Genomic DNA, 18,119 nt, shown 5'->3' on the forward strand with positions numbered 1-18,119 from the left:
AATTGATAATTGGCCACCGCCTTAAAATACTATTCCAGGTCCTTTCATGACCAATTAAAGGGGCTTGGAATGGCAGAAAACCTTTTGTCACTGCAGCCCTGGCCTCTGGATGATTCAACTAGCCTCTGAACAGCTTGGTACATGTTTCTAATGGCAGTAGCTACATTAAGTGTGATTTCAGGAAATGGCAAGCCAGCTTACACTACCCCAAATCAAGATTATTTTTTGGAATACAGTCATCTATCTATCCATAAAAATGTGTATCAAAAACAGAACAATGAGCAGTCATTTTCTAAATACTGCTTTGCACACAATTCAGCACCTAGTGATGGCATTAAATTCCTGCAGTAACACCCTTCTGGACTCAAAGACCTTTTGTAAATAAACTGAGCCAAGTTACACAGGGCAGATGTTTAAGCCGGGCCAATGAAATCAATGTTTTTGACGTGTGTACTTCGTTAGGGTAAAAACTTTGTGATAGTCACGTGCAAATTTAGAACATAAACTTGTATTTTAAAACTATTTTTGTATCAAAATAAAAAAGCCCTATATATAGAAAAAGAAAGGGATGAAATATACAGGGTTAACAGTGAGAATACAGTGTAAGGATTCTAGCCCCTGCTTTTACTTTTGTTTTTTCTAAATGTTCTGTGAATCTTTATTAGTTTTACATTGAAATGTAAGATACATTCTAACTTTCTGTTACCCTTTGAAGAAAACATATGCAACCAAGGAGAATAATGAAATGAGAGACTACTTGAATGTCTTAGTTTTCTCTCAGGTTGCAAACAATACAGAAGAAACATAATCACACATGTGGACTGAGGTAGGCTTGCAAATAAGACAGATCTAATAAGACTGCCACTGCCAGGAACAAACTGTGAGGAGTTAGCACCAGGCCTGCTGCCTGGTGTCTGGGGTAGGGTTGGCTTAACTTGACCCACCTGTGTCGGGAAGGCTCATGATGAGCAAATTGCGTTTGCAAATCCCAATGCTGACCAAATCCTTGGCCAACACAAGGATTGCTGTTTTGGTGTAGTCAGGTAGCGTACGTCATGTCTTCCATTTCTGAGAATAAGTAGAGGACGGACCCCAGAAATGAGAGCCTGAAGAAGCCTCAGTCTGACATTGCCAAAAGCACAATGAAATTAAAGTCATCAATCTGGATCTTGGGGGAGGCGCTCAACCATTCTAGTTGCCCTGAAATTGAACGAGCCTTGCGATGAACACTCCCGATTCCCCTTCACACCCACTAGTGAAACAAAAGCAGCCCAGACTTCCACAACAGATGTTTCAAACACCTGAAGTTTCTGGGACAGATTAACTCTTGTCTCGCTATCAAGATAATTTGCATTTGAAGTCTACTTCCAAAAGAATATCGAGTTCCCACATCACTACCACCAACCTTTTTAGGTCACCTGCCCCTCCCACCTTTGAAAGAAAACAAAGCTCCTTGGAAAATACGCTATAATAATCAAGTTGGCCTCAAACTTCTTTGTTTTAAGACAATCTATACAGGGCAATCGGCTCATACCCATACCTACTTACTTGAAGCTTTCTACTACCTGTGGTTATATTTCCAGAGAAAGGAAATAGGAAAGGGCTAGATAGGCTTAATTTGACCCACCTTGTGTCCACAAGTGTTAACAATGAGGGTCATGGTTAGACAGGCCTCCTTTGCAAATCTCATAGCCACCTTTTGGCCCACCTTACTTGCTTGCTCTTCAATTCCAAACTTTCTACAAATAAGGCATGTAAACAGCGCCACCTTTGGGTAAAGTGTGGTTCCTCTCGGCTTCCAAGCCCAGCATCAGCAAGAGAAAATGCCCTAATTTGGGGGCAATGGTTAAATTTAAGACTTGAGTCCCCTTAGAGGATGAGTGGAACGGTGGGTGTACAAGGCCTCCTGGGAGCATTATCAGAGCCATGGGCATTAAATTGGAATGGAAACTATTAAGGAGTGTGTGTGCTTTCATCTCAAATGGGGAGATTCTGAGATGAGAAAAGCTGTTAATCAAATGCCAGGGACAAGGCACAATGTCTTCGACTCTGGGGTGGGGAAAATCCCTGGGTTCTTTGCTTCTTGATGCCTGCTGGGAGAGCACACACAAGGGTACCCTGGGCTGATGGGACAAGTGATTTGAAGAATAACAGGATGTCTGCACCACTCCCTTCTCTGTTCCAGACCAGCAAAGCTAGACAGTAGGAATCACAAAGAGCGTTCCGATCCTACCACAACTTGATCCACTTGTCTGGAAAGAGGAAAATGTAAGGCTCAGACAGGCGGGTGATCAAGCAGCCCTTGGCACACTGAGGGGCTCAGTAAACACCCTGCTCAATCAATGAACAAAGCTGCTGGGAGAAACTTGGGGCCAGGGGCAGTCAGTGCAGCACCTCCCTTACCAGTCCCTGTTGCTGTCACAGCTCCACAGAGCAGGCCTGGAACATTCACTGTCCCTCCTGATCCCCTAAACGTCACCTTTTTTTTTTTTTAATGATTTTTTTAAAACATAAATTTTATTGGGGAACAGTGTATTTTTCCCAGACCCATCAGCTCCGAGTTAAGTCGTCGTTCTCAATCTAATTGTGGAGGGCGCAGCTCACATGTGGGAGTCGAACCGGCAACCCTGGTGTTATGAGCACTGTGCTCTAACCAACTGAGCCAACTGGCCGCCCCAAACGTCACCTTTAGACTAGGATTATAAAGTGAAGTCAGGGAGATCTCATGACACAGGTGGGTGTCCCTGAGCAAGATCCAAAGCCTGACCTAGGGCTATCATGTTATGCCCTAGACGGGTGCTGGGACTGGAGGAAGGGGTCAAGCCACTGTTGCCAATGCCCAGACACTGTTCTTGTCCCTAAAGGAAGCAGGTGATGAAACAGTTTCTAGGAACAACGCATGGTGGTGCATGTTTATTCTACGTCTGGTCACAGCACATCTCACAAACCCAGACGACAGCCAGGCTGAGAATGCCACGTGGCTGTAAGCAGCTGGAGGAAACGGAAGACCGTCTACTCTGGGCGGGAAGCACAGCTGTCTCATTGGCACTGAGGCCACATTCCCGTCTCCAGGCCCCAAGGACGTCTCTAAAAGGCGATTCCTGTTTGGAACTTCCAAAATCCTGGGCATCTGTGGGAGCTGCACCCTGGTTCCAACAATTCCTTCTGAGTCCAGGCTCTGCCACAGTCTGAAGCATTGAGCTGGTGTCAAGGCAGCCTTGGGAGCTGACAAGGAGCCTCAGGCTGGGCTACAGAGCAGGCCTGGGGGCCCTGGGGTTCCGATCCTTTCTGCGGAGCTTGTGTCCAACCTGTGACCCCCGCTGAGCAGCTTTCACCAGGCCTTTGAACTGTCCCTGCAGCTTCATCTTCTTCCTGCAGGGACAAAGAACAGGGGCGTCACCTCTCACTGAGAACAGGCACCCCGCCCCTCCCAGCAGGAATGGAGGAGTGCTGCCTGGTGGTGGTAGCACATGATCAGGGCAGACCTATCATGTTTAAAAGAGCAGTTCAAGTTAACAATACACGTAGGTACCAACGACATGAAGGTACATGTTAAAAAGTAACAAAAAACGAAACTGGAAGAGACATGAGCCACTGAGTGGAGAGTTTAATGAGAATAAGGCCCCTCAGAGCACAGCTCCCCGCCCTACACCCCCCACCCCTGCACAGCACCATACCTGCGGTTGAGCTTGGTTCTGTTCAGAGGGATGTAGGCATAGGGGTCGAGCCGACCTTTCTTCCTCACATCACCCTTTGCTTTCTGCTCATCCAGAGAAACAGAGTCAGCTAGGAGTACGGGGTTCCCCTCCATCCCCTCCTCTGACTTGACAGGCCCCACGCAGCCTCCCTTCCCCTCATTCTCTGCCTTAGGTGACGCCAGTTTCCGTGGCTCTGGGAGGCCATCCAACGAAGGCCTGGACTTTAGATGCTAACAAGACCTCAGTGTACCCCTCAGTCTGCTCCATAAAGGTGTCTCTCCAGGACAGTGATGGCCACAACTTCCCCGCCCTTTCCCAGACTCTCTGCCAGGAGACCCCTTGCCCCCACCTGCAACTCTTACCTTGGCCTTGTATTCTGCCCCAGGTATGGCCTTCTTGGCCACAGGGCGATGGATGCCAGAGCCTCCAGCTAGAGAAGGAACACAGAAGCCATAAGTCAGGCAAAGCCGGGGCAGCCTCCTCCTAGGAAAAGGCAGCGGGCACCTTCCGTTTGGAGAGCTGCTGGGGACAGGTCATGGCTAGGAGCCCGGCTCTGTCCCCTACCAACCAAGGACAAAGACCTTTCTTGAGAAGGGACTGTCCACTGACTTGACAGACCTCCTCAGACTGGCTCCTCAGACTGACCCGAATCCACGGAGACCTACCAGTGCCCTCGGGGAACATCTATATTCTCCACTAACATAAAATACCCCACATTCTGTTTTTGTTCCATTTGCTCTAGGAAAGAATAGGAGAAAGAACACAGGTTTTGAAGTCAGACACTCGGGTTAAAGTCCCGCTGTAACCTCAGGCAAGTCTCCTCATCTTCTGGAGACCCTTACCCGCATCTGCACAATGAGGCGCTCTAGGCTTTCTCTCACTCAGGCTTCACACCAACACTGTGGGATGTGAAAACCGCCGCTGAGAGAGCAGGGTGCTTCCAAGATCAGTGTCATTTCTGCTTGGACTTGAACACATTTGTGGATGGAACCCTACAATGTCGACTCGGGAGGACTCTCTGAAGTCACCCAGATGAACCCCTTTTATAGGTGAGACGCTAGAAGCTCAGAGAGGCAGCGTGACTGGGCCAAGGCCTCAGAGCTAAGAGCAGCTGGGCGAGCAGTCCTGAACCCAGGCCTCCTGCTGCAGCGCAGCATCTGCTTCTGCACCACACCATCGCAGAGTGAAAGAGGTGAGCCGGGCCCGGCCTGTGGGGCCACAAAAGGAGGAGTCACGAGGCTCTCCAGCTGGCCTCGGACGCCGTGGAGCTCTGAGGAAACATGGACTCCTGATACTGGGATCAGAGACTTCCCATAGAAGCCCCTGGACCTCCAGATGCATAACAAGGGCTCTGCTGCAAGGCTCTGCGGGCAGGGGCCCTGCAGGGCTGCCCTGGGGGAAGGAGGCAGAGGTGAGGTGACAGAGGCCTCCCCTGGCTTTGGGCAGCCACCTTGGTGTCTCTAGCAGCTGCTTTGGGGAGAAGTACAGCCTGGGGCCAGGGACAAAGGTATAGGGGAACTCCCTGGGCAGGCCCAATACTAACCCTCCCAACTGGCACCCTCAACACAGGCCAAACCCGGCCTGACTCAGGACCAGACAAGACAGGCTGACAGCTCCCAGCAAAAAGGGCAGCTGCAAGCCTCATGGAAGGCCTGTGTGGGTAGGAAAGAGATGGGGCTCAGGGGTTCCCCAGAAGGGCTGGGGGTTCTGAGCACAGGTCTCCTAACCCCCAGGCTCTCCCTCATCCTCAGACCCTCTTGGCTCCCAGCCCAGTCCTGGGTGACATATCAGCCAATCTTTGCTGGTGCCAACTACATGCAACGGGGCCGTGCAACCCTGTAGCTCTGCCTGCAGGAAACCCTGCCTAATGCAGGTGACAGAGAACAGAGTTCCAAGAGAGGAGAGTGGAAGCCTCACCTTGGTACCGAGGGGGCATCTCCAGCTCCTCATCGTCAGGCTCTTTCTGATGCTTGAACTTCTGGGTTTTTTTCTAGAGAGAGGTAAGCAAAGTTTGTGAACAAGGGGACATGACCATCTTCACGAATGGTAACAGTAAAAGTCATAAACTGCATCAGCAGGAAAGGCTCTCTGCCAAGTACTCGATCCCCTACTTACGGATGAGGACACTAAGGCTCAGAGAGGGCACGTGACCATCCAAGATCACATAGCTAGGCGGTGCAGAAGCAAGGTTCCAGCCCAGGTCCTCACTGCTGAGCTTGTCTTAGCTGCTCCCTAGCATTTTAATGCTGTCATAAATGTGGGCAGAGGAGTAGGGTTTAGCAACTGCCATGCAAGTCCCTGGGGATCTCGACAGGAGGTGATGATCTGCTATGGGCCAACTGTGGAATGTGGCCAGTCGGGGTCCCTCTCAGTGCCTTGAGACAAGGCGCCCCAGTCCTGCTGTGCCAAACTGTGGGGCCATCCTTGGAAGAGCATGGTCAGTTCCCTCTGGCCAGCAACAAGAGTAGGCAGCAAAGGGATTGCAAAGCCACGTGTGAAGATGTGTTGAAGCAACCAGGGAGGCTCTGGCCAGAAAAAGATTTCCAGGAAAAATGCAGTAATAATAAGACTATCATACCACTTACTTAGTGTCACTAAGTGTCACACACTTTACATATAAGCCAGGATTTGGGTTCAGGCAGTCCGGGCCTGGAGACATACACATTTAACAACCCCTATGACCTTTGGCAGGTTAGTATCTTTTGTGAGCCCTTCTGGAAATCAGGATAACAAATCGTCCCCATCTCCTGTGAGGATTAAATGAGGTAACTTGTGGGGGCCCTCAGCACCCCTTAAAGGTGGATGCCCCTGCCCCATGTGGGAGCTTACTCCTTGGAGCATGCAAGCCAGCTGTTGCCCTTGCAAACTATATTGCATATGCCCCGTGGAGAGACACGGGGTTTTGTCTCTTTCTTCTTCAGCTGGACAACCTAGCCAATACCGAAGGAAGCCCCAGGTGCTTCAGAGAGAGTCAAGCTCCCTCCGTCGCCCCAGAGTGCTCAGCCATGACACTGCCCCTGGCACATGCACACCATGCCCCATGGACTGCCTACTGTGTACATCCTAGAGGCTCTACTGAGCAGTCAGGAAACAGCGCAGGTGAGAGAGGAAGAAGCTGTCAGGTCCAGGCTTAGGTCTGAGGGCCCCGGCCCTCCGTCAGCAGGAATTACTCACGCTCCTAACGCCCAAGTCTTCTATCAGGTCAGCCTTCTCTTCATCCTCCCCTGCAGCCAAAAGGAAGACAGGCCTGTGAGCACTCAGGGAGGCCCCCTAGTTTCCCAAGGCCCACCCAAATTTCATCCGGCTTCCTCCTGGCTCATCAGGTTGAGGGAGCTGCCAACTCCAGCCCCCAAACTCCTGTGTCCTGCTGTGGGAGACAAGACCCCTGAACACCGACCCTTTCTCCTTCCCATCCTAGGTCCCAGGGACAATAGCCCCTCAAGGAAGTGGTGATCTCACTTCTGAGGTAAATACAGATTTATTTGCGACTCTCAGAAAGCCCCAGGTTTCCTGGGAAGCCAGGTACTCCCACAGCTCCACTTTGCCAGGAGGGCTGCTTTATTCTCAAGAACCTTTTTTTTTTGCCCTGTATGTGCTGAGCACTGTGTGGAGACAGAAAGAAGTATGAACCACCAAATTGGTTCTACGTTAATAAATTGGACTACATTAAAATTTAAAAATGTCTATGTGTCAAAGGACATATCAACAGACTGAAAATGCAACCTATGGAATGGAAGAAAATATCTGCAAATCATCCATCTGAAATAGGGTTAATATCCCAAACACATAAAGAACCCTTACAACTCAACAATAAAAAACAACCCAGTTAAAAAATAGGCCTAGGGCTGGCCAAGTGGCGCGATGGTTAAGAACTGGCTTGGGACGCCAGAGGGCCCTGGTTCGGATCCCACATGTGAGGGCCAGTGACACTGCCCTCTACAGAAAAAAAAAAAAAGGCCTAGAGTCATATTCAAATTCAAATTCATAGAGACAGAAAGTAGAATGGTGGTTGTCAGGGGTTGGTGGAGGGGGAAATGGGGAGTTGTTTAATGTGTTTAGAGCTTCGGTTCTGCAAGATGAAAAGTTTGGAGATTAGCTGTACATCAAAGTGAATGTATTTAACACTGCTGAACTGTACACTTAAAAATGGTTAAGATGGGGGGGCTGGCCAAGTGGCTCAGTTGGTTAAGAGCTCGCTCAAGAGTGCGAGCTCTAAGCAACAGGGTTGCTGGTTCGATTTCCAGCCTGAGCTGAGCTGCTGCTGAGCTGCCTGTTGGCTCAGCTTAAAAAAAAAAAACAAAAAACGTTAAGATGGTAAGTTTTGTTATGTGTATTTGACCATAATTTTTTAAAAAGCTATCAGTATATTAAAGAAAAAAATGAAATTGATCAGTTGGAGGGAAGACAAACTCAAGTAAAGTCAATCAACAACTGAACGTGACAAGAGAGCATAGGGCTAGGTGCTGAAGACAGGCCAGTCCCCTGGGCTTGCTGGGAGCTCTGAGGGAGCAAGGCCTAAAGGCTGAAGGGCCCTGGGAAGAACACAAAGAAGGACTTGAGCTGGACATTAAAGACAGGAGAGGGGAGGGGTGCTTTCAGAATCACGAAGGGAGCAAGGACACAGGAATTTTCAAAGGTGAGAGGGCAGCAGTGACAAGACCAGATCAGGAAATAGTGTCATCACATTTTTACTCTATGTACAGTGTGCTCTTCAGGTTACACGTTTCATCTTCACAACAACCCTCTGATGTCGGTACTGGTGTTATACCCATTTTGGCACAGACAGGCTAAGTAATTGTCCACAGTCACACAGCTGGTAAGTTGGGGGCAGTGTGAGAGCACTGGTTAGAAGGCTGTAGTGAGTCAAGGGCACAAGGACCATGGCAGTGGGATCCAAACAAAAGAGGAAGACAGATACATCTTAGAAAATCTGGACTTTTGTGATCTAATGGATGACACATGCAGAGAGAGAGCAGGAAAGATGCAATAGGACTTGAAGGTGATACACCTGAGTGTCTCCTAGACAACAGGAGACAATGGAAGTGGAGGGTGGGGAGAGTCCGAGTCTGGCTCTTTCCACCTCTAAATGAGAGTCTGGGCCTCCAAAAAAAGGAGAAGGAGGAAAGAAACAGAACAGAATAGTGACCAACAGAATGCACTGCACATGGTAAGGGTAAGTGCCACGTTTTGCAAGCTTTGTTTGAATTATAGAAGAATTGTATACAACATTGGGTTACAACGTTAAAAGATCTCTTCAAGTGGTCCAAAAAGTTTGAGAAAATCAACAAGTTTAAGCAAACTGCCGTAGATACAAGCTCCTTATATCTGTTTTTATCTATAGTTCTCCAACAAATGGTCATGAGTGATGAACAAATGAGTGAATGAACAAATGATTAAATAAACGAACAACTGGGTGCAGCCCAGGCCCAGAGCAGAAACAGCTGCATTCCCAGAGTGGGCAGGCGGCTGTACCTTTAGTGCCTTCCTCTTCCTCCATCTTGGTGGTGGCAGCGTCATCCTCCTCCTCCCGGATGATCAGCCGGCCATCGGCACTCACTTTGAAGCCATGGTCCTTCTTCTTGCCGCGGCCAGGCCCAGGCTGTGTGGCTGGCGTGGCCAAGTCGGGCAGTGAGGAGGTGGAAGGGCAGTCCCAACCCACTCACACCCTCACAACCAACAAGCCCAGGTCTGCGCCCTGGACGGGTGTCTGAAGCCCAGGATGTGCACGTGTGCGGGTGAGGGGTGCCCACTGGCCTGCCTGGAAGTCCCCCCCTCAACCCTGAACCTGGCACCAAGGCAAGTCTGTTCTCTACGCTCATGGGCCAGCTGCTTCTTGCTTACCTAAGACTCGCTGGGCCACCTTGGGGTCCAGGAAGTTGAGGGGCTCGTCCCCACCACCCTCCTTCAGCCATGCCCGGCTCCTCTGCCGGGTCAGCCTCCGCTGCTCCTTGCCCCGGCTCCTTTCTTCCTCCTCATTGTCCTCGTCCTCCGAGTCTGCCAAAATCTCCTCGATGCTAAGCACAGACAAGCCCCAAATCAGCACACTCCAGGGAGAGGCAGGGGCAGCTGGGCACCGCCTGGGCAGACTCCGGATTGGGGTCCCCAGGACCTCACCACAAGCCTCACCTGTCGCCTTTCCCCTGGGCGGGCTGCTCCTCCTCCTCCTCCTCCTCCTCCTCCTCCTCAGCAGCCTGGTTCAGAGCACGGTGCCTCTTGGCCCGGGCCTCGGCTTTCCGGATGTTGACCAGGACTTTGTGGTACTCCACAGGCAGCAGCTTCTTCACCAGCTCAAACCTGAGGGGACAACAAAGTGCTGTTGAGGTGCACTGGCCAGAGAGTGCCACTCATTAGAAGGTGTTCAGCCAGAGCCCTTCCAGCCACAGGGACCTGGTCTCCCTGGCCCAGTCCCTTCTCTGCAGAGTCCCTGGTGGTATGGAAACTCAATTGCGCCCCTGCTCTGCCCCCGCCTCCACCCCACTCAGTGCACAGACCCAAACTTGCGGATGAACTTGGTGAACAGGTTCCGAAGCTTCATACGGAAGTGGCGCCGCATGTCGTCTGAAAGCTTCCCGATGGCTTCCATCTGCAGGGTGGAGCACCAGGGTTTCGGTGTGTGTGTGTGGGGGGTGCCTTCCACCCTGCCTGTCCCCTCACTGCTGTCCAGAGCAGGGACGCAGGAGGAACAGGCCCGGCTAAGCGGTGAGGGCAAGTGCAGCCCTGTTCCTGCCTCAGCCCTTGGTCCCATTAAGCTCCACAGTCTCGGTAGCTCCCATCTTTCCCCTAAACCCTCCTTTGGGACAATCCCCGACCACCCTGCCAAGACTACAGCTTTAGAGTCCTTTGAACAGTGTTTGGCACCTTATATGCACTATCTCATTGAATCCTTAGACAACCCAGTGAGGCAGATACTATCACCATTCCCAATTTATAGATGAGGAAACTGAAGCACAGAGTTAAGTGGCTGCTAAATGGCCACAAAGGCAGGAGTGAGCCCATAGCTATCTAATTCCAAGGCCCATACTTTGCCCCCAACACCACCAGGTATCTCCTGGCTCCCTACGTCCCTTCTATCGTCCTGCATTAATCTCTGGCTGGGCTACTCGCAAGCCTTTGTGCGGCCTGGTTTGGAAAACGTGTGGGTAGCAGGTATCTGCAGAATCTCTTGGTGGGGCTGGGGTATAGGGCCCCATCGATCCTTTGAAGGGATTTTATCAATTCTAGTAACTCCAGGGCAGATTCCCACTCTGGCTGTTCTCCCACCTGTGGTCTCCAGTTAGGCTGCAGGCTTTGTGTTTGGAGGGAGAGGGAAGGCTATCCTGACTCTCACCTGCCCCTTCTTGCCTTGACCTAGGGCCAGACTCAACAATGACATGCAAGAGGGACTTGGAAGTCTGGTGCGACTCAACCCAGCAGGAAGCGGGAAACTGCGGCAGTGAGTGCGGTGGACAGAGGGTTGGAAAGACAGCCCCAGCTGGCCACACACCTGATGCCCGGCTGCAGCGGGCCAGGCACCCAATACCAGAGGGCTCTTTGGGCCCTTCTGCAGCCCAGCAGGGACATCCAGAGAAGCGTCCTCAAACCCGGAAGGTCAAAATGCTGGGGGGAGGGCGGGAGGCGGGGAAGGGGGGAGTGACGTAAAGGCCCGGCCAGGGAGAGCCCAGAGCATTAGTCCTGAGCTTTGGGTTCTGTTCCCAGGGCTACTCTCACCAATACTGTGACCTGGAGAAATCTATGGCCTCAGTTTCCCCATCTGTAAAATGAAGGGTGGTCCTGCCCACTGGTCTCTGCCCTGCAGAGTCCTTGGCTTCTGTGGAGGGGCCAAGCGGGGTGACAAGAGGCAGCCTGGCCACTGTGCTCTTTCCTTGTTTCCACCAGGTGGGCATTCCCCTACTGGTCCCTTCCAGGGCTCCTGCATGACCTTCTGTTGCCCACGATAACGTACTTAAAAATGTTTGAAATTTGCTGGCCTCGAGGCTCAGTGGTTCATGACAGCAGCTCAGAGGCCACGGTGCCATCCACTGAAGGGAAGGTGGGCACTTACCACCAGCTGCACATGCTTGGCCAGGTGTGCCACGTCCATGACAACCACTGTCACCTTGATGAACCCCAGCGCTGATTTGACCACATCCCGCGTGCGGGAGGCCAGGAGCAGGCACACGTTTTCCAGCAGCTGCTCTACTGTGCTGGTCCCCATCAGACCTGTGGTGGCCAGAGGGCCACTGTCAGAGACACCCAAAATCCCACCCAGACCCAAGACCTTGCCAGGTCACAAGAGTGGAAGCTAACATCTGGGGATTTTTGTGTGCCTGGCATGGTTCTGGTCACTTTCACGGAATATCTCCTCTGGTCCTTTAGCCACCCTAGGAGGAAGTGCTGTTTTTTGCCCCCATTTTCAGAGATAAGAAAATCAGGTTGAAAAGGTTCGTCAACTTGCTGGTAAGAGGCAGAACCAGGACTGAAACCGGGCGTGGGACCTACACCTTCGGTCCACGGAGGATGGGATATGAGCTGCACAGAGCTCGGAGGGCTAAGCAGGCAGCGAAGACGGGACGCGGCCGGGCTCGGCTCCAGCTTTTCCTCCTCCCTCTGTCTAGCAGCCACCCTGTCCTGACGGTCCAGGCATTCTCCTACCCTGAGGGCTTCCCAGGCCTTCAAGGAAGTCAGATTTACCTTTGAACTCGAAAAGGAGGTGGGTCAGGGCCAGGATGCTGCAGCTGACCATGGTGACAGCGCCCAGAAGGCCGGGGTAGATCAGGACGAGGTAGCGCTGCAGGGCCTCTGGGGGTGCAGAGAGCGGGACAAATCACACCAGGGCGGAGCCCAGCCCACACACTGCATCTCAGGCCCACCAAGGAGGGGGATTCCGGCCAGAGAGGAGCAGCCTGCCAGGTCCAGAGCCAGACAGCACTCTCTGCCTTTTCTTTTTGACCAATGGTTTCAAGAGGTGCTCCCTCAAGGCCTTGAAGCAGAACATCCACCCCAGTCCTGTCACCTAAGCCTCACCTTCCTGGCTCGGGCCAAACCGAAGGAAAGCGCGGCCCATCTCCACCAGCAGGGCGAAGGCATTCTTCCGAGCACCCACCGACACCTCCTTGGTACACAGGATCACCTGCCCAGATAGCCCCGTGAACACATAGTCCCGAGCTGGCCACCCTGGGATTGGTGGCCTGAGGCAGAGGGGGTAGGTAGGTGCACTCATGCTCCCAGGCAGTGAGTGAATCAAGCCCACCCCTACCTCCAACAGTGCCCTCCCCTGATCCTGACAGGCCTTCAGGAGCCATACTCCAAGGAATCCCTCCCCCCACACCCAGTCCCCCACCCCCAAACACACACCCCTGCACCCCTCACCTCCGGGACGAGGGCAGTGATGAACTCCTCATGCTCGGTTGTGAGCTTCTTCACAATATGTATGAGGCACTTCAAACGGGGCTGCAGGACAGAAGGGACAATGATTGAGACCCTTGAATGTCACACCAGTCCCTAAGCATCTCCATGGTGGTCCTCTCCTGGCATTATCTATCTTCTCTCGGGCAGAGCAGGGCTGCCCCTGGAGTCCTCACCCTCTTGGCAGGCGAGGAGGTGGTCCGCAGTGAGTCCAGCAGGGTCTTCTTGAGGTCGTTCAGGTGGCTCTGCACAAAGCGGGCCCCAGGGCCCTGGGGACTGGCACACACCTCCTCCAGCACACGGTAGGCCTTCTTCTGTACCCCATGGGCCTTGCTCTGGGAGGGCACATGGGGAACAGGGATGGGTGAGGAGGGGGAACTGGGAGTCCCTTACCCATCTGATGACACTCCCAGCGCAGTCACCATTAACTGTGGCCAGCACTAGAGCAGATTCAGAGAAGCTGGCCCTGCCTCCTAGAGCTCATGAGGTCTGATGAGAGGGCTGGCCGAGTATGCACGGCAAGAGGCTAACTCTGCTGGCCAGGGGTGTTGTGGGGAGAAACATCAACCCAGATCTCCAGTCCATTCCGCTGGCCCACTTCTAAGTAACGCTCATGCCGGCGAACTCACAGTGCCTGGAACGTGCCAAGGCCTGTGTGCACGCTCCTCTTTCTACTGGAGCACTCTTCTCTCGCTCCATCTTTGTCTATTTCCTTGTGCCCCCCTGCCTCTGCCCCTGGACACCTCTCCTGTAGCTAGGTGGCTCTGCCCTGGACTTCTAGGTCTGCCTGCATGTTCTACCCCACAGCACTTCTCACGCTGTTGGGTAACTGCTTATTAAACTGTTGCAGTGGTGACAGCTTCCAGGAGGTCACTGCTAACCTGAGTTTGCCTGGTGGCTAGCCACAGCATGGCAGGCAGAAGACCTAGCATGTGCAAAGGCACTGAAGGGGACCATTGTATCTGGAACTCTTAAACCAGCTTGAGGAGGGCGGAGTGGTGGTGGTGGGATGAGGGGGGACAAGGGGTGATGAGGGTGATTGGAATGAAGATTAGTCCAGGTTAAAATGGCCCAGGAACAAGCCAAGCAAAGGTTTCGGTTCTACAAGAGGCTTCTCGGCAGGTAAGGCCTGAACAAAATGGGCCAGACAGGGTACAAAGGGCAGCCACATCACGAGAAAACAGATGAAGGCCAGCTCTTAGGCAGCAGCAAGGGAGGAGACAAGACATGGCCCACCTTTCCAAGGAGCCCCCTTCTCCCACAAGTGTGGTTGTGTGCAGATCCCAGCCCTGGAGCTCACCTCTAGGTAGGGCCGGATGGTGGAGTACAGCTTGCTGATGGCAGCTTCGTCAGCATGGGGAGCCAAGGCCACGACCAGGTCCAGGACAGACAATCTGCTCAGAGCGGGCAGGAGACCAAGGAGATGCTTAGCAAGGGCTAGAGAAGGGCACAGACTATCAGTGTTCTTATGAGACTGGGTATGGGGCAGGTAGGAGTGAGGGTAAGGAGGACAGGGGACCTTGAAGGGGCCCATGAATGATAATCACAGCTTGTACCGAATCAAGCACTCATCAAGGACCAGGCCCCATTCCAGGTGCTTTACTAGTGTTAACCCCTTCAATCCTCACAGCAACCCTGCCGCAGGTTCTGTTAGCACGTCCATTATACAGCTGATGGCACAGAGGCACAGAGTGAGTAAGTAACTTGTCCAAGGTCACACAGCCCATAAGTGGTGGAGCTGGGATTAGAACCTGGGCACTGAGACTCCAGGGTCCTCGTCCTTCCCTAGCAGGCTATAACGCCTCTCCAGAAGGAAGGAGTCAGTCAGGCCTCACAGAAGCTTAAGGACACTCAATACCTCAAGTCTTTCCTAAATTATTCCAGAGATAATCCACACGCTTCTGCTAGGCACACCCCTCTAGATCCCTGGGCTGCCTCAGCTCAAGTGGTACGTTTTACCTGGTGAAGTCGGAGCTAGCAGGGTCGAGCACCTTCTCACTGGCTTTTTCCAGGAAACCATTCACCAACTGGCAGCCCCAAAGGGGTGAGAGGGGGGAGTTGTTGATTAGAGAAATACAGAGCAGTGGCAGGTCACAGAACTGCGCACTCTTCTCACCCCCTGCCATCCGTTTCCCCCCACTGTTTAGAAGCTTCCAGCCCAGCCGCCACCGCTGGTTATCTGGTCACCTGTTCTCCAGGTGGCAGAGGCCCAAGTGAGGCCTGGTGGTTAGGGTCTTGGCATTTCCAATACACCCAACCCAACACTCGCCACCTCCCCATCTACCAGCTCACCTGAGGCTCAGTAATGGTGAGGTAAGTTTTGATGGTTTCCAACACGGCCCGGCGAGGTGCTGGGGTGTCCCCAGCTGCAACAGGCTGCCCATACAGGTTGAAAAGAATGGGCAGGAAATTCTTGGCAAAGCGGCTCACTTCAGCTCGGTCGGCCTCTGGCAGGAAGACCAAAGTTTGCATAAATGGGGCAGGAGTTGAATCTGCTGGGCTGCAGCCCAGACGCATCCTTTTGGGGGACCCATGACAGGACCATGGATGTGTGGCTGCTCTGGGATAGGAGTGGCTGAGGCTAGAGCACAGAGAACTGGGTGCCACCGTGGTCTATGCTCCTCCATGGCTCCTGTCTCAGGGACCAGCGAAACCCTCCAACACTGACTAGATAACTCCTCAGAGCTGTCAGCACACTGGGAGGAAAAAGAGAAAAGGGGCAGTTTTTGGCGTCCTTGGGTCCCCAGCCAAAGCCCCAGGTACTTGCAAAGGATAACTACGGCTCAGGTGATGAGCCATAACGGGCCAGGAGATGGCGTCAGGGGTCCCATGCCATCCTCCCTACAGCTCCAGACCGCAGAGCCCACATGCACCTGCTTCACAGCCCTTGGTGATGAGGGTGCGCAGGGCCTGGCACACAGTGACCCTCAGGTCTGGGTGCTCACTGATGGCTGTGCCCAGTGTCCGCGCCAGCCCTTTGAAGGAGGTGGCCACGTCTGTCGGCCTCGTGCAGAACCCAGGCAGGAGGGTCCAGATCTGGGGAGAGAGGGGACGGTAAAGGAGAGTGACATCCAGCAACCTGCACCCCTGCACTGTCCAACCCACATCCCCCCAACTGACCCCTTACCTGCCACTGCAGCATGTCATAGATCTTGGACTCCACCGTGCTGCCCACCTGGGCCAGGTCCATTGCTGGGGTGTGACACAAGGACACAGTATGACCCTGAGCACCCTCCTGGCCACCAAGACCCATTTTCATCAAAACCAGAAGCAAGAATATGGGTAAACTCTGCCTCCACAATAGATTGAAACTTCCTTCTGAAAACCTGAAAAGGCCTCTATAACACAGAAAGGGGATGTCTCCCCATAATCGTACTCCCCCAGGGATGGCCACTGTCTCTTCTAACTTTCTTATATTTCTTTAAACACACGTACACTTTTAACAAACATACACAGGAACGTACTATACATATAAACATACAGGACTGTTTTACTTATTAAGTTGGTAACACTTACTGAATGATTTCTGTGTGACCGGCTGTGTAGTGGGCACTTACACGATTATTTCATTTAACCTTCACAATGTCACAGGTATTGTCCTCATTTGACAGATGAGGAGCAGACCCAGGAGTTGAATGAACTTGCCCAAAGTCACCAGACTGTGGCGTGGTGGAGCTGGGATTTGAATCTAACCTGTTCAACTCACCATCTACTAAACATGCCCACATAAGGTCTCTTTCTTCCTTTACAATGACCACATTATGTTCTACAGTGGGCTTTTCCATCACTAACTTCACCAAAACCCTATTGAGGGACGCGTAGGTTGTTTCAGAGCTTTGGGTAGGAACATCTCTGCATGCACATGAATTGCTGTATACTTGTCTAATTATTACCTCAGTGGGAGAGGAGGCCAGTGTCTGCCTGCCACAGGGCAGGGTCCTGTACCAGGGAAGGCCAGGCCGTGCCTCAGAGCAGAGGGGAGGGACAGCCCCACTGAGTTAGGCACTCCAGCACTAGTGGGCCACCTGTTTGGCAGAGGGAGGCTGCTGACTGTCCTAGGGCTGGAGCGCTGGAGCGGGAGCCCTTCCCGACCCCTTCCTGCTGAGGCTCCAGGACTGGGGTGGGCCCCGTACCTTTGTTCTTCAGGGTGGTAGCCAGGGGCAAGAAGTAGGCGGTGAAGAAACCAAGTCGTGTTTCCCGCACGTGGTCCCGGATGACGGGCAGCAGCCAGCTCCGTGGGAAATCCAGAGTATCTCTGGGAGGAGGCAGGTAAGGCCCAGTGAAGAAGGGGTGACAGCCTGGAGGGCAGCATACCCAGCAGAAAGTCCCCTTCTGAGCCAGGGAGCCGTGCAAGCCCTGCTCTGGCCTCTCCCGCTGACTCTGCACAGCACAAGGGGCCTCACCCGAAGGCGTGGACAACCTTCTGGGGGACAGCAAGCCACCTGATTTTCCTGAGGCTTGTACAGAAGCCATCTAGGGTCACACTTACTCAAAGCCATCAATTTCCAGAGGCACAGCCTGTAAAACCACCTCAGGTCCCATACTGGCCACTGCAGCCCCCACTGCCTGGTCCAGAGCTGCTGTGTGGGGGAAGTGTGGGGAGAGGCGCAGGTCACACAGGGACTGGAGGCACTGGAGCAAAGAGACAAGAGATTATACAGCAAGACATGCTCGCGGAGCAGGCACCCCTGACGGAGTGTGAGCCAAAGATTGCAAGAGAATGAAGTCAGAAGTGTGGGCCCAGGTTAAGCTCTAGAACAGAGGTCACAAACCAATAACCAAAGGTAGCCCACTGGTAATGTTTGAGCCCTCTCCAATGCCCCAGGCCCCACCCTCTCCCCAAGCTGGGGAGGATCCCTGATCCTTGGATGGTTTACTCTGGGCTAGTCACTTCCCTAATTTTGAGAAAATTAAAAATGAAAAGATAATGCATAGGGGTGAGAGAGAATCACACTGGTTCCCTATTCAAAACTATCAACTCCAGCCAACACTAGTGAGCGGGGGGTGGGGGTGGGGGTGTGTGTGTGTGTGTGTGGG

General features: G+C 52.8%; 1 protein-coding gene across 3 annotated transcripts in view; it reads right to left on the reverse strand.

Annotated features, from left to right (window-relative positions):
• Positions 1-2,898: 2,898 nt before the first annotated feature.
• RRP12 (ribosomal RNA processing 12 homolog) overlaps positions 2,899-18,119 on the reverse strand; it is a 26,385-nt gene continuing 11,164 nt past the window's right edge. For 2 of the 3 annotated variants that reach the window (XM_019636513.1, XM_019636512.1), the window contains exons 14-34: positions 17,572-17,714; positions 17,216-17,337; positions 16,210-16,274; positions 15,956-16,118; positions 15,375-15,529; positions 15,042-15,109; positions 14,383-14,476; positions 13,259-13,417; positions 13,047-13,127; positions 12,702-12,807; positions 12,369-12,476; positions 11,740-11,897; positions 10,190-10,281; positions 9,825-9,992; positions 9,540-9,712; positions 9,171-9,305; positions 6,873-6,922; positions 5,616-5,688; positions 4,061-4,128; positions 3,678-3,760; positions 2,899-3,372 (exon numbers count right to left, since the gene is read on the reverse strand). In XM_019636513.1, the coding sequence (XP_019492058.1) occupies positions 3,249-3,372; positions 3,678-3,760; positions 4,061-4,128; positions 5,616-5,688; positions 6,873-6,922; positions 9,171-9,305; positions 9,540-9,712; positions 9,825-9,992; positions 10,190-10,281; positions 11,740-11,897; positions 12,369-12,476; positions 12,702-12,807; positions 13,047-13,127; positions 13,259-13,417; positions 14,383-14,476; positions 15,042-15,109; positions 15,375-15,529; positions 15,956-16,118; positions 16,210-16,274; positions 17,216-17,337; positions 17,572-17,714 (2,388 nt within the window). In that variant the 3' untranslated portion in view covers positions 2,899-3,248. Of the gene's footprint in view, positions 3,373-3,677; positions 3,761-4,060; positions 4,598-5,615; positions 5,689-6,872; positions 6,923-9,170; positions 9,306-9,539; positions 9,713-9,824; positions 9,993-10,189; positions 10,282-11,739; positions 11,898-12,368; positions 12,477-12,701; positions 12,808-13,046; positions 13,128-13,258; positions 13,418-14,382; positions 14,477-15,041; positions 15,110-15,374; positions 15,530-15,955; positions 16,119-16,209; positions 16,275-17,215; positions 17,338-17,571; positions 17,715-18,119 lie in introns of those variants that run through there. The other variant, XR_002123260.1, reaches the window with a different exon arrangement.

The sequence above is a fragment of the Hipposideros armiger genome, unplaced genomic scaffold (genome assembly GCF_001890085.2).
Source record: "Hipposideros armiger isolate ML-2016 unplaced genomic scaffold, ASM189008v1 scaffold_28, whole genome shotgun sequence".
NCBI classification, from domain to species: domain Eukaryota; kingdom Metazoa; phylum Chordata; class Mammalia; order Chiroptera; family Hipposideridae; genus Hipposideros; species Hipposideros armiger.